We start from the raw sequence: 12,080 nt of genomic DNA, 5'->3' as shown, positions 1-12,080 counted from the left end.
ATATGGTTCATATCGAATTCATATGTGTAAAGCTTTTGTGAGCAAGATTTGTAGTCCGTCATGTATTGCTCCTCTCAAGTCTTGACACAGCGTCATGTTGTGTTGATAGCAAGATTAGATTTTGCAATATAGTCACAATTCGTTTCGATATGCAAGGTTCAAACCCTAGATTTAAGTGTCAAAGGCATAGATATATCTACCGCTTCATTACTCTCTTATCGCTTTTGTAATCAAAGATAAAAATAGTATTTTAAGTTTATGATGGAACTGAAGAATTAAAATACAATATTTGTATGCATATATAATATGAATAAAATGAATTATTTAGAAAATAAACACTGGACGTCGCATGACTTAAAATCTAGGTAAGTTTCAAACCAAGTGAAACATATTTTTATTTCGACAATATTGTGGAAAATCCTTCATATTATAACGTGAAAAAATAATGATATTATAACTATTAATAATAACTTTTGTCGTTATTTTAACCGGAAGGAAGATAGATATCAATCTTTAGTGTTTTTCTTTTAATGTTACTTTAACTAATAGTTATTAATATCATTAATAGTTAAATTATCATTATTCATTTCTTCAAAAAAAAATCATTATTAATAGCAAAATAATGTTGGATTAATTAATTTAAATCCCAACAGTTTCTATTAATTTGTCATGTCTCCAACTGTAATTATAAGTAGTGTAAGTTCAGTAGTTGGTCTGAATTTGATCCAAGTCCTATCCAATCAGTAATAAGATTCAGTATTCAACTAGATTCAAAGTCAAAATATAATCAAAAATTCCACAAAGTTAACCTGATCAAATACATATTTTACATCTATGATAGAACAATAAAAATTTCATATGTACAATGCCTTTGCACATTGCAAATAGAGAAACAAAGGCCAACTGTTGCATTATCTGAAGACTAAATATTGCAAACAGCTGAAGTTTTTGGTATTTACAATTCTCAAGGAAACTTAGTTTAGGACCTTGGTTGGCCACAAGCTTTTCCAAGTGGAAATCTCTTCTTCACAGTATATTTTTCTGATTCCGCCATAGAAGCCATCACCCTCGTTTCCTTCTTCTCGATGATTTTTCCTGTTGACGCTCATTCTCCTCCATCTGGAATTGGTGGCGTACTGGTTGAACTCTAGTATCACCATCTCTGTTAGCATGAGAAATGATGTTAATAAACTATGCTGAGTAACAGCAATAAGTGGTCATTTTGATTGAAACGAGAAAGAAAATCAATTTCACTACAATAATAACAATGGATTGTACACATAGAATCAAAGTGGCTATAGTTGATAATTCTGTATCACCAAGTGCTATATAGGAGTAGCAGCTGAAAGTATGGTCTGCATGAATTCGGTCTTCATGAATAGTAGTCATTTTGTTGAACGTAGGAAGTGCAGCTTCCTAGAAAATTCGAATGCCAAGAAAGAGTTATGTACCCAGAATTAGCTAGGTATTTTTCTTCATCTTGTGCAGAAAGTGGCACTTCTTTGTTTATGTCGACCAAATTAAACTTCACAATTTTCCACTTCCCGTGTTTTTGTCAACCAATCAGACACTTATTTTTTGACAGAAGTAAAGAAACACGAAATCAAGTTACATTCTAACATAAATTGACTGGTTCACCCAATTTGCTTGATGTGATGCCTATCTACTTCTAATTCTACAACTGCCTTTGTGATAATGATTATTACTTATCATGATGGTGTTGGTGTGAAGTAGAAGTACAATCTTAAAAACCTCAACTCTAGGGACTATAGTTTATGGAGTTCAATCCTCGTACGGTTGTACCCCGACCTGCCAATATGACTTCATAGTAAATCAATGTTTTTTTGGTGCTATTGTTGTAAATCATTGTGCTAGTAAGTAGTAGCTAGTAAGCACAGTATGAGATCTTTAAATCAAATGCAACATACGGATAATGATCCTTGAAATATAACAAGCAACACAAAAAAGAGCAGAAAGCTCAAGTCTAGCACACACAGCCCACCTAACTCAGATGTGCCTCAACAAGTCTCTTGTTAAGGCTCACACAGCCCGCATCAATTCAAGCTTCCGAATGCAGCCCCAGGCCCCTATGCCCGCATCAATTAGGTTTTTTTCCAGTAGTGCCACGGCCACCAGCATATACACCCCTGGGCCCTGAGTGTCTGAGTACAAGCTCAGTGGCTTGTATAAGTCCAAATGCAAAAAGGATCACTCCAAATTGAGAGCTTCTTAATATGTTCAGCCGCGCTCAAATCAATAAGCAAAGAACTATGTATTTAACTGGATCTTACAAGACTAAAATTTTCCTATATAATGGTGAGAATACGTGGTCAAAGTTTATAAAGCGTGACCATAAAATTGCAAGTGTCGCATGAATTATGGAACAGATGACGTAATTTATAGGACAATTATCATCTGGAACTTCAGTTACTTCAGTTAGCATGCAAAGAATCACAATCTAAAATATTTATATATCACAAATCCATATAAATCAGAACGATTTATCAACCAACCAGATATATAGGTGCAAAATATGAATCACTCACCGTTATCATGACATATGCAATGATCTTCATTTCTGGTGCATGATTCCAGGTGATCGACAACTCCGTACCACCAACCTAAAATAAACAAACAGTAAGTGACAGATTTGCAAATCATAATTCTACAGAAAAAAATAAAGAATCATTTTCATACTACAGAAAGCTCAGTGAAACTCACCATATGGAAACCCTCTGTTTCGTCTCCACTGAATCTCGAAATGATCTCCTGGCTTCAAATCATCCAGACTATCAGACACATGAAGATCATATGGAGAGTTATCAATAGGTGGTGCTCTGATTCTACTCCAGGATATGTTTTCCTCAACAGTCTCCCGGCCATGCACAGTATACCTTTAACAACATAAGATGAACAATTCCATTAACAAAACCGCAAAAATACATAAAAGAACTCAAAGTATCAGACAATTATATGAATACAATTCAAGGGGAGAAATATGTACAATTTCATATCCTTCTTCCAAAATATCCTATATTTCACAGATTTAAGATAAATCTTGCAGCTACTTCATATCCCCTTATGTGTCAAATATGGTCAGTTAATTTTCGATTAGAGAAAAATCTTGTACCTGGCCTGGAAAGTGTCTGATTTCGAGTTGTAGCTAAGTTTAGCATCATAGCACGACAACACGAATCCATCATGTCCATTCTGCATTAAAAGAACTATATTAAGGCTACAAATTTCTAGTTGATTACTAGAGAAAACGTTAAACAAACAAAGAAGCTTCCACAATATGCAAGTTTATATATACCTCACGATTATAAACCTGAGCTGGGAACCAAAACTCGCCGCTTTCGAGAGACAGATACCAACTCATGATTGAATCAGGTGGTAAACTACCCTTAATCAGACTTGTACCTCCTAATTTTGGCCTAACCATCAATGAAAAAGGCCAAAGACTAAATATAATCCCTCCATTTTTGTTACCCCTCAAAGAAAATTTCCTCTTATTTTGGGGCTTATGCTTATGCTCATGCCATTTTACAAGAGCAGCATTACCTATCACTCTTCCCCATTTGTTCTTCATATGTTTCTCCCACATATGATTACTCCTACACTTACCTCTCAAGTAACTACAAACTCCTGCCATACTACACAATTCAGCCGGCGAAAGCCGGTCTAGAATCAAATCCAAGGCCAAGTCTGGTAATTCCAGAAGTAATATCCCCTCATCCTCCACATTCACAAACTCACTAACTGTAGAAATTTTCATAACTGGCCTAAAAAAAGTAGCTTCAAAAACACCAAATATAAGCCCACTCTTTCTAATATAACACATAAGAGACTTGCATAATTCTACCCAGAAAAAGGGTGACAGTAGTTTCATCTTAGTAAGCTTAATTGGTAAAAATGACTTGAAAACAACAATGAATGAGAAACAAGATATCAAGAACAAAAGCATAGGACTTGCAGGAATTAGTATCATATACAACTAACTATAATATAGTAGTACTACTAATCAATATTAAAAGAATATGGTGCAAGATCTGAAATTTATTGCAACAAAGTGATTGCACAATGGACTAATACTATATAATACTCTTACTTTTTAGAGTGGAAGCAAAATCTAAGCAATCTTATTAATATAATTATTAAAAATTTGGAGGGTCAGCTAAAAATTAGGAATTTCAATATGAAAATCATTTAAAATGAGGGACAACCTTAAGATACATAAACCGACCACAATTTATTTATGTATAATAAATAGTTAAAGGATATTAAAACAGGACATGCAACAAATAAATACTGGGGTAAATGCTGGGGTATCCAGATACAGTGAACTGCCACCAACTTTAAAACAGAAATTATAATGGATAATTAAGAGCTAATTAAGATTAGGACTGAAGTAAGTAATGGCTTATTAAAGTATGATTATGTTTCAAACAAGTTAATCAGACAAAAAAACAAAGATTTGAGAAATCAAACAAGATAATAGAATAATGTGGGCATTAATTGCAAACCCAGATGATCAAATCTTTGAAAATCTAATATTAGATTAAATAAAGTAGAGATCTTGGCATATAAAGAGATTATTTTTTTTATAAATCACAAAATTAAATGAACCCCAAAAAAACCCAGAAGAAGAAGATTAAGGAGAAGTTGTAAATGGCTAAAAAAGTTGGCTTTTTTTTTTGGGTTTGTAAGAGACAAGGAAGAAGGTTTTGTCACTTATATATATATGCTTTTTTTGGAGAAATAAAGAATTTTCGAAATGAAGGTGGATGAGTCAAATATTGAATTGAGAATATAGAAAAGAAAATGGTGGTATTCAAAAAAGTCACCTGAATCTTGCATTTGAATTATACTACAAAATACCAAACACTTCAAAACAAGCATCAAAATTCATAGCCACCATAAAAAGTTGAAGAGAGCTAGAACTTTCATCTTGGAACTTGGGAGTTTTGATTTTATTTCATTTCCTTATTTTAATTAATGATTGGAAGTGGAAATACATGGGTGAAAAAATGTTGGATTTTCTTTTTTGTGGAAAAAATGTTGTGTTTTTTTGAAACTTAATTTATGTTTTAGGAGAATTTACTTTATTCCTATATTATGTTTTATAATTATAAAGAAATGAAGAACATTCTAATAAGAAGTGAAGTATTATTTTCAACTTTGATTTGTAAAATTTTGTCTTTTATTTGTGTGGGGACTATAAGTATCAAGGAATTTGACAAACAATTAGTAGTAAGCTAGTAGCGTTCCTTTTAATGTAAAGCTTATCTTTATAATTCAAAGTGATTTGGAAATGTATCATACATTACCTATCAATTTCAATCACTAAAACGTCAAGAGCATCGAATAATAAGTTTTGTCGACCTCGTATGATTAAATCCCCGATGACAACTAACCATGATTTTTTTTGGCCAAAAAAAAGACAAACGCAAAAAATTAACGCTTGTATTATGTCTCAGACGTGTGAGATTACCCAAATTTAGGGTTCAAGCATGATTTTCACATCTTTGGGCCATTATTCAAACGTGATTTCCATACATGTATCTAGTCATTTTTTCTTAAAAATGAAAAATAAAGTGATTTTGGTATGTCGACGATGATCATGTATCGTCCTTCCATATATCCTATGAACACTATGGTGGGAAAATAATGTCCTTCAAGCTAAGTGTTGAGAGAGTTGGGAAAGAAGAGTGATAATAAGAGAAAGGAGGACGGAGTTTGTAAATGACGAAAGGCAGTTTCATTCAAGGTATAGGGCATGTTTGGCAAAACAAGCGGTTCTAGTAGCTGTTAGCGGTTCTAGTAGCTGTAGCTGTTGGGGGTAGCTGCTAGCTGTCTAGTGTCTACTAGTAGCTGTCAGCGGTCAGCGATTATATTAGTTGTTTAATTAGAAGTATTTGGCAAAAGTAGCTGTTGGAATTGTAAAAGATAAAAAAAACATTGGTTAATAATTCTACCTTATGCTTTTATGAAGGGTTTATTTGTAGACCGCTACCTCTAAACCTCAAACGTTACTTGTAGTAACATTCCACAACCGCTACTCATAATCTGCTCCAACTGCTACCCGCTACTACAACCACTACCTTACCAAACACTCATAATTTTCTTAAGTAGCATTTCAATCTTGTCCAACCGCTAACCGCTACCTCAAACGCTAGTGCCAAACAGGGCCATAGACTGTCAGGCTGGCGCTTGGATAAACTAGGGTGATATGTGAAGTTTAATTTTGAGAAAACCAAATGGATAAAAACAAACAAAATATAATTAAGTCGAGTTGCGGTGTACATCATTATGTTTTGTGGCTCCTTATACATCAATATTATTATAAAAAAAAAATATAAATCCACTTTTCTTATAACATAATATTGTAAACAGATTCTTCTTTTTTTTTTTAAAGATAAGATGAAGTCTCTTGCAAGGAAGGGGGAAAATTGGGGATCCTCTTTGTAAGGGGTGAGACTCGAATGGGGGAAATTGGGGATTCCTCTTTGCAAGGGGTGAGACTCGATCTCTTGACATCTGGGATCGGAGGTAATGTCAATACCACTATGCTATCACCTACTACTCAACAATTTTATGTCTTAGGCGTCATTCTCTTCTCCAAAAATTTAATTCGTTTTATTTGGAGTGATAATAAATATATGAGAATAAAAATTTAACCGGTTATGTCTTAGTACTAGAACTTTAAGTTGTCCTCTCCTCATGTAATGCGAATCTTATTATTGGCTTATTGCAAACACATATCCAAAAAAAAGATTTATGCCACGATAACGACTTTGATAGACCAAATTCCATGTATCCAGTTATCCACCACATTTTATCTCTTTTCCTTGCTTCATATTACATGTGCCAAGGCCATGCTTTGTCGATTTAGATGTTCAGAAACTTCAAGTGTTTGTTTAAATTTGATGGTGAAAAGTATGTCTAGACATGTAGTTGTGTTATTGTATCACAACTTCCACAAAAATTATACTTTTCCTCTTTTTTCAAATAAGTATTACACTGAGTAAATTAACAATATTAATTAATTAATTTTGACTTTATATTTTCGCTATTATATAATAAAAAAATATAGTCAAGTGGGATTCTATTAGATTTGCTTCAATATACACTTTCAAAATATCAATTTTTTATAATTTTTACTTGTTTTTTTTTTGATAAATTGTGAGTTTCATTCCATTCATTAAATCACCATGGAGAAGGCCTCTACTCAAAAGAAGGTATTCCCCCACTAGGTGGGCGACATTTTCATAGTGCATTCGCACACCCTCTAGAGAGGAGTCCCTCTCCATGAAAACATTACATCCTTGACTATCCTTGCGAATATATGCTCTTGTCTGCAACCACACCAACTACTACTGATCAACAAAACTAATAATAAGTGCACGCAGGCACCACAACAATTGCAAAAGAATACAAATAGAAAGCACCCTAACCGCTAACATACAACTCCAGCATTACCAAAGAGAGAGAATCAAGCCCCATTCATGAGAGATATCTGGTCCAACAGCCATGTATTTGCTCATCTCACAGCCACGCAATGAAGTTTGAGCGCCGATGAATTCCCTGCTTTGCCAATGAATCCGCAACCGCATTAGATCCCCTTTTCTTGTGAATGATAGTAATGTCAAGGAGTTTGGACCTGGCGTTCCGAATGAAATTTAAATGGAAGTTCATATTCCATGGGCCACCCATGTCCATGTTGCACCACATTACAGCATTTGCTGAGTCTGATTCTAGGATGATTTTTGCATTTCTTAAGGTTTCGCATGCAAGGGAGATAGATATTGCACGATGAATCGCTAGAATTTCTGCACAATTGATTTCAATGAAAGGAATAGGTGATGAGAATAGGCATCGAAAGTGACCTTGATGGTTTCTTAGAACACCTCCTATAGCTGAGCATGATGTGAGAATGTTTACAGATGCATCTACGTTCCACTTAATCTGAGACTGATATGGAGGCTCCCATATTTCCGGAATCACTTTGATACTCAAGGAGCCTTGCATGGCAGGGATCTCATTCCACATGAGACATGAAGGGTTTCGCTGGACATCCATAGGAGAGTAAGGGAAACTACAGTCCCAACCCGAAATCCACCAACCAATTCTTAGTAACACCATTTCTTGAAGATCTTTAATCGAGGAGGAAGAGCCAGCGAAGATGCGATGATTTCGCTCTTTCCAAATTGTCCACAAGATGACAAAGAAACTGGCTGCCCATATTTTTTTGAAGAAAGGGTTTTTATTTGGATAATGCCATTGATTGAAGGCTTCTCGAAGGCTAGAGGGAAACACCCATTTAGTTTGCCATAGAGCAAGCCACCATGACCAAATCTTGTGGGCGAAACTGCAGTGAAGAAGCAGATGATTGGATGTTTCGCTCCATGAATCACATAAAACGCACATGCCATTTTCGGGTTGAATAATTCCCAGCGATACAAGTTTGTGCCTTGTATTTATTTTTTCAAGCAAGGCTAACCACACAAAAACCTCAATGCGGTGTGGAACAAGCCCTTTCCACACCCCTCTGATTGCATCTCTGGAAAGCATGGGCCGAAATTTCACAAGCTCATTATTAATGGACTTAGTAGAGAAAAGGCCCGATTTGTTATGAGTCCAAACAAAAGAGTCATTTTTGTTGAAAGCAGGGCACACTTGAGATAGCTTCTTATCAAGATTCTTCTTTTCAAGAATATCCCGAGGCCGGAAATTCCTTCGCCATTCAAAGCTCCAAATCCAGTTGTAGCCATCCCACCACCCTTGTGCTGCAACTGATGAGAGAGGGTTTATGGATAGTGCAAAGAGCCTTGGAAACATTACTTTGAGAGGCGTGGGCCCAATCCACGGATCATGCCAAAAGAGCGTGTCAAGCCCATTCCCAATAGATTTCCTCACACCATTGATCAAGAGATTTTTTGCCTCTGAAAAGTTACAAATAGCCGCACATAATTTGGCCCATGGGCCACCTGATTTTGTGTTAAGAACATCTGCAGTGGATAGGGTGGAAGGGTAGTTATACTTGCTTTTGATGAGTTTGCACCAAAGATCCTCTGGATTGCTGAAGAAACGCCATACCCATTTAGATAGAAGCGACACATTTTTAAGCAGTATGCTGCCAATCCCAAGTCCACCATAGAACTTTGGTGCTTGTATCAGGTTCCATGAGGCAAGAGGTAGCGTTTTTTTCCCAGGGCTGCTGCACCATAGGAATTGCCGAATAAGCTTGTTTATTTTCTCAATGACTCCTTTCGGCATTGGGAAAATTGACATGAAGTAGATAGGGAGGTTGGATAGAGAGGATTTGATGAGAGTGATTCTCCCCCCTATCGAGAGCATTCTCCCCTTCCATGTAGCGATCTTCTTTGATATCTTTTCAATGACCGGATCCCATACTTGAACACGAGATGGATTACCGCCAATGGGTAATCCTAGATATGTAAAAGGAATGGTGCCAACTTTACACAACAAGAGTTTTGCTGCATTTTTTAACCACGAATCTGATGTGTTTATTCCCATAAGTGAACTTTTATGAAAGTTCACTTGCAATCCAGAGGCTAGGTGAAATGCTATTAATGCACTCTTTATGTTTTTTAGAGATTCAATGCTTGCATCACTGAAAATGAGTGTGTCATCAGCAAATTGTAAGTGAGAGATCATGGGACCATTTTTGAAGCATTCAATTCCTTTCCACGCATTCGAACTGGTGGCTTTCATAATGATTCGGTTGAGAGCTTCAGCAATGAGCACAAATAGAAAGGGTGAGAGTGGATCCCCTTGTCTAAGGCCACGATGAAGTTTGAATGGTCTACTAGGTGAACCATTGATTAGAATCGAAGCTGATGCCGAAGCTACGCACGTCATTACCCACTTGCACCATTGTCGTGGGAATTGCATTTGAGTAAGCACCCAATGAAGAAAGCTCCATGACACACTGTCATAAGCTTTGTGAAAATCCACTTTAAGAAGAAGTGCTTCAATTTTCTTCCTTCTACACATATCGACAACCTCGCTTGCTACTAGGGCACTATCCATAATTTGTCGCCCTTCAACATAAGAAAATTGGAGAGGGCCAATTAGAGAGGACATGACCCCTTGGAGTCTTCTTGCCATCACCTTCGCTATTATTTTGTACAAACACCCAACCATACTAATTGGACGATACTCCTTGAAACTCTTCGGGTTTGCAACTTTTGGGATGAGTGTTATATATGCTACGTTGCTGCCTTTGGGGATGATGGACGAGGCCCAAAACTTTCGAACCATTGCATATATATCATGTTTGAGAGTATCCCATGAACTTTTAATGAATTTAAAATTAAAACCGTCCGGTCCCGGAGCTTTGTCTGAGGCACATGAGCTGACCGCATTATCAATTTCTTCATCCGAGAAAAGAGTTATGAGCGAGCTTGCTTGCTCTTGTGAGAGAGTGTTGAAACTCAAATTCTCAAAAGTGGGTCTGTTATTGAACTCTTCTTTGAACAGGTTCTTAAAAAAAGAGACTGCCTCATTCATTATGTCTTGTGGGTCGTCAACACACTGCCCATTAATGTCGATGCTTGTCACAGTATTCCTCCTTTTTCTGTTTGATGCGATCGCATGAAAAAATTTTGTGTTGCGATCACCTTCCTTAAGCCATGAGATTCTGGAGTTTTGGGCCCAATACACCTCTTTTTTCTTCATCCACGACCATAATTCTGATTGCGCAATTTTCCTCCTGTCCAGTTCATGCTCATCCAAGTCTCTTTCATTACACAGGCCATCAAGGCTTTGTATTTCATCTTCTGCTTTCTTGATACGTGCATCAATGTTACCAAAAACCTCATTATTCCATGTCTTAAGCTTCATTTTAACAGCTCGAAATTTTTCTTCTATGGGTAGGTGTTCTGAGTTGTGCCATGCTTCTTCAATAACTTTAAGGCAGCTTGAATCTAACAACCAACAATTCTGAAACCTAAACGGTTTCGGGCCCCCATTTTGGTCTATTGAGTGAGCAAGCAACGGACAGTGATCCGATAATCCCCTTTGCAGTAGGGTCACTTTTAGGGATGGAAATATAGTAATCCATTCAGGATTTACTAGTAATCTGTCAAGTATGCTCTTAGATTTCCCTCTATGCCATGTGAACCCTTTGCAAGCTGATGGAATTTCTAACAAGTGAAGAGCCTGCAAAAAATTTTTGAAGTTAGTGGTCCCAGATTGAGAGAAAAGGAGACTACCTCTATCTGCAGCCTCTAATGTCTCATTGAAGTCCCCAATGAGAAGGCAAGGGAGTGGATTTGAGTTGTAGAATTCTATTATTTCATCCCATACTCTCGCTCGAGCCTCTACAGTGCATGGATTATAGACATTGAACAACGTGCATTCAAAATTTATTGCTGGAAATAGGCCACTGATGGCAATCCAATGCTGAGTTCTTGTGTTTGATTGGATGGTGAAAGTAGATTTGTTCACAATATTAATGACAAAAAACATCGTTTTGAGTGTGGAAGTGTATAAAACACTTATTTAGGAATGAAGGAAGTATTAATGATTTACGATGTAAGTAACGAGTGACTACTTAGATGATCTATTATTCCAACAAATTATAAACTTTCCTTGGTAAATTTGTCGGGAACTACCTAATTATAAGAACATGTTTTTGTGAGAAACTACCTTATAAAAAAAGTTGTGAAAAACGACCCTTTAAAGCATCAATGTTGTAAAAAGTTACCTTTGGCCAGATTTTAACTTGTCTTGACCATTATTTATGGCGTTGACCTTTCATTTGCCTCTGTTTTTTTCCCCTTCCGTTTCCTTCCGATTCACCCAAACTATTCATTTCCCTTTGGAATTTGGTATATAGATGCGGTAGTTTGGCAAATTTGTCTTTATGTGAAAAACAAAACAGCCATAGCTACTTCTCATATTACTATTGTGTTATCACATGAAGTCATAGAGGTGTAAATTTTTTTGTGTACTATTATCAATAGTTTTCACTAAATATTTGCCAGGTAAATGATAATGATCTCTCATATCTCTTCCCCTTAGTCATTTGTATAGTTGTATCTAAAATAATTGGG

At 36.2% G+C, this 12,080-nt stretch overlaps 1 protein-coding gene across 1 annotated transcript; it reads right to left on the bottom strand.

Moving 5' to 3' along the window:
• Positions 1 to 740: 740 nt before the first annotated feature.
• On the bottom strand, positions 741 to 5,112 carry LOC104889500 (F-box protein At2g26850). Its single transcript, XM_010674735.4, has 5 exons — positions 3,314 to 5,112; positions 3,131 to 3,210; positions 2,722 to 2,894; positions 2,547 to 2,621; positions 741 to 1,162 (listed from the first exon to the last, which is right to left on the bottom strand). Exons 1-5 carry the CDS (start codon positions 3,986 to 3,988, stop codon positions 975 to 977), a joined length of 1,191 nt encoding a protein of 396 aa, XP_010673037.2. The 5' UTR covers positions 3,989 to 5,112; the 3' UTR covers positions 741 to 974.
• Between the last annotated feature and the right edge of the window lie 6,968 nt (positions 5,113 to 12,080).

This window comes from Beta vulgaris, chromosome 3, assembly GCF_026745355.1.
Source record: "Beta vulgaris subsp. vulgaris cultivar EL10 chromosome 3, EL10.2, whole genome shotgun sequence".
In the NCBI taxonomy this organism is placed as follows: Eukaryota; Viridiplantae; Streptophyta; class Magnoliopsida; order Caryophyllales; family Amaranthaceae; genus Beta; species Beta vulgaris.
The sequence above is the reverse complement of the archived record's forward strand: the minus strand, read 5'-3'. Positions and strand labels throughout refer to the sequence as shown.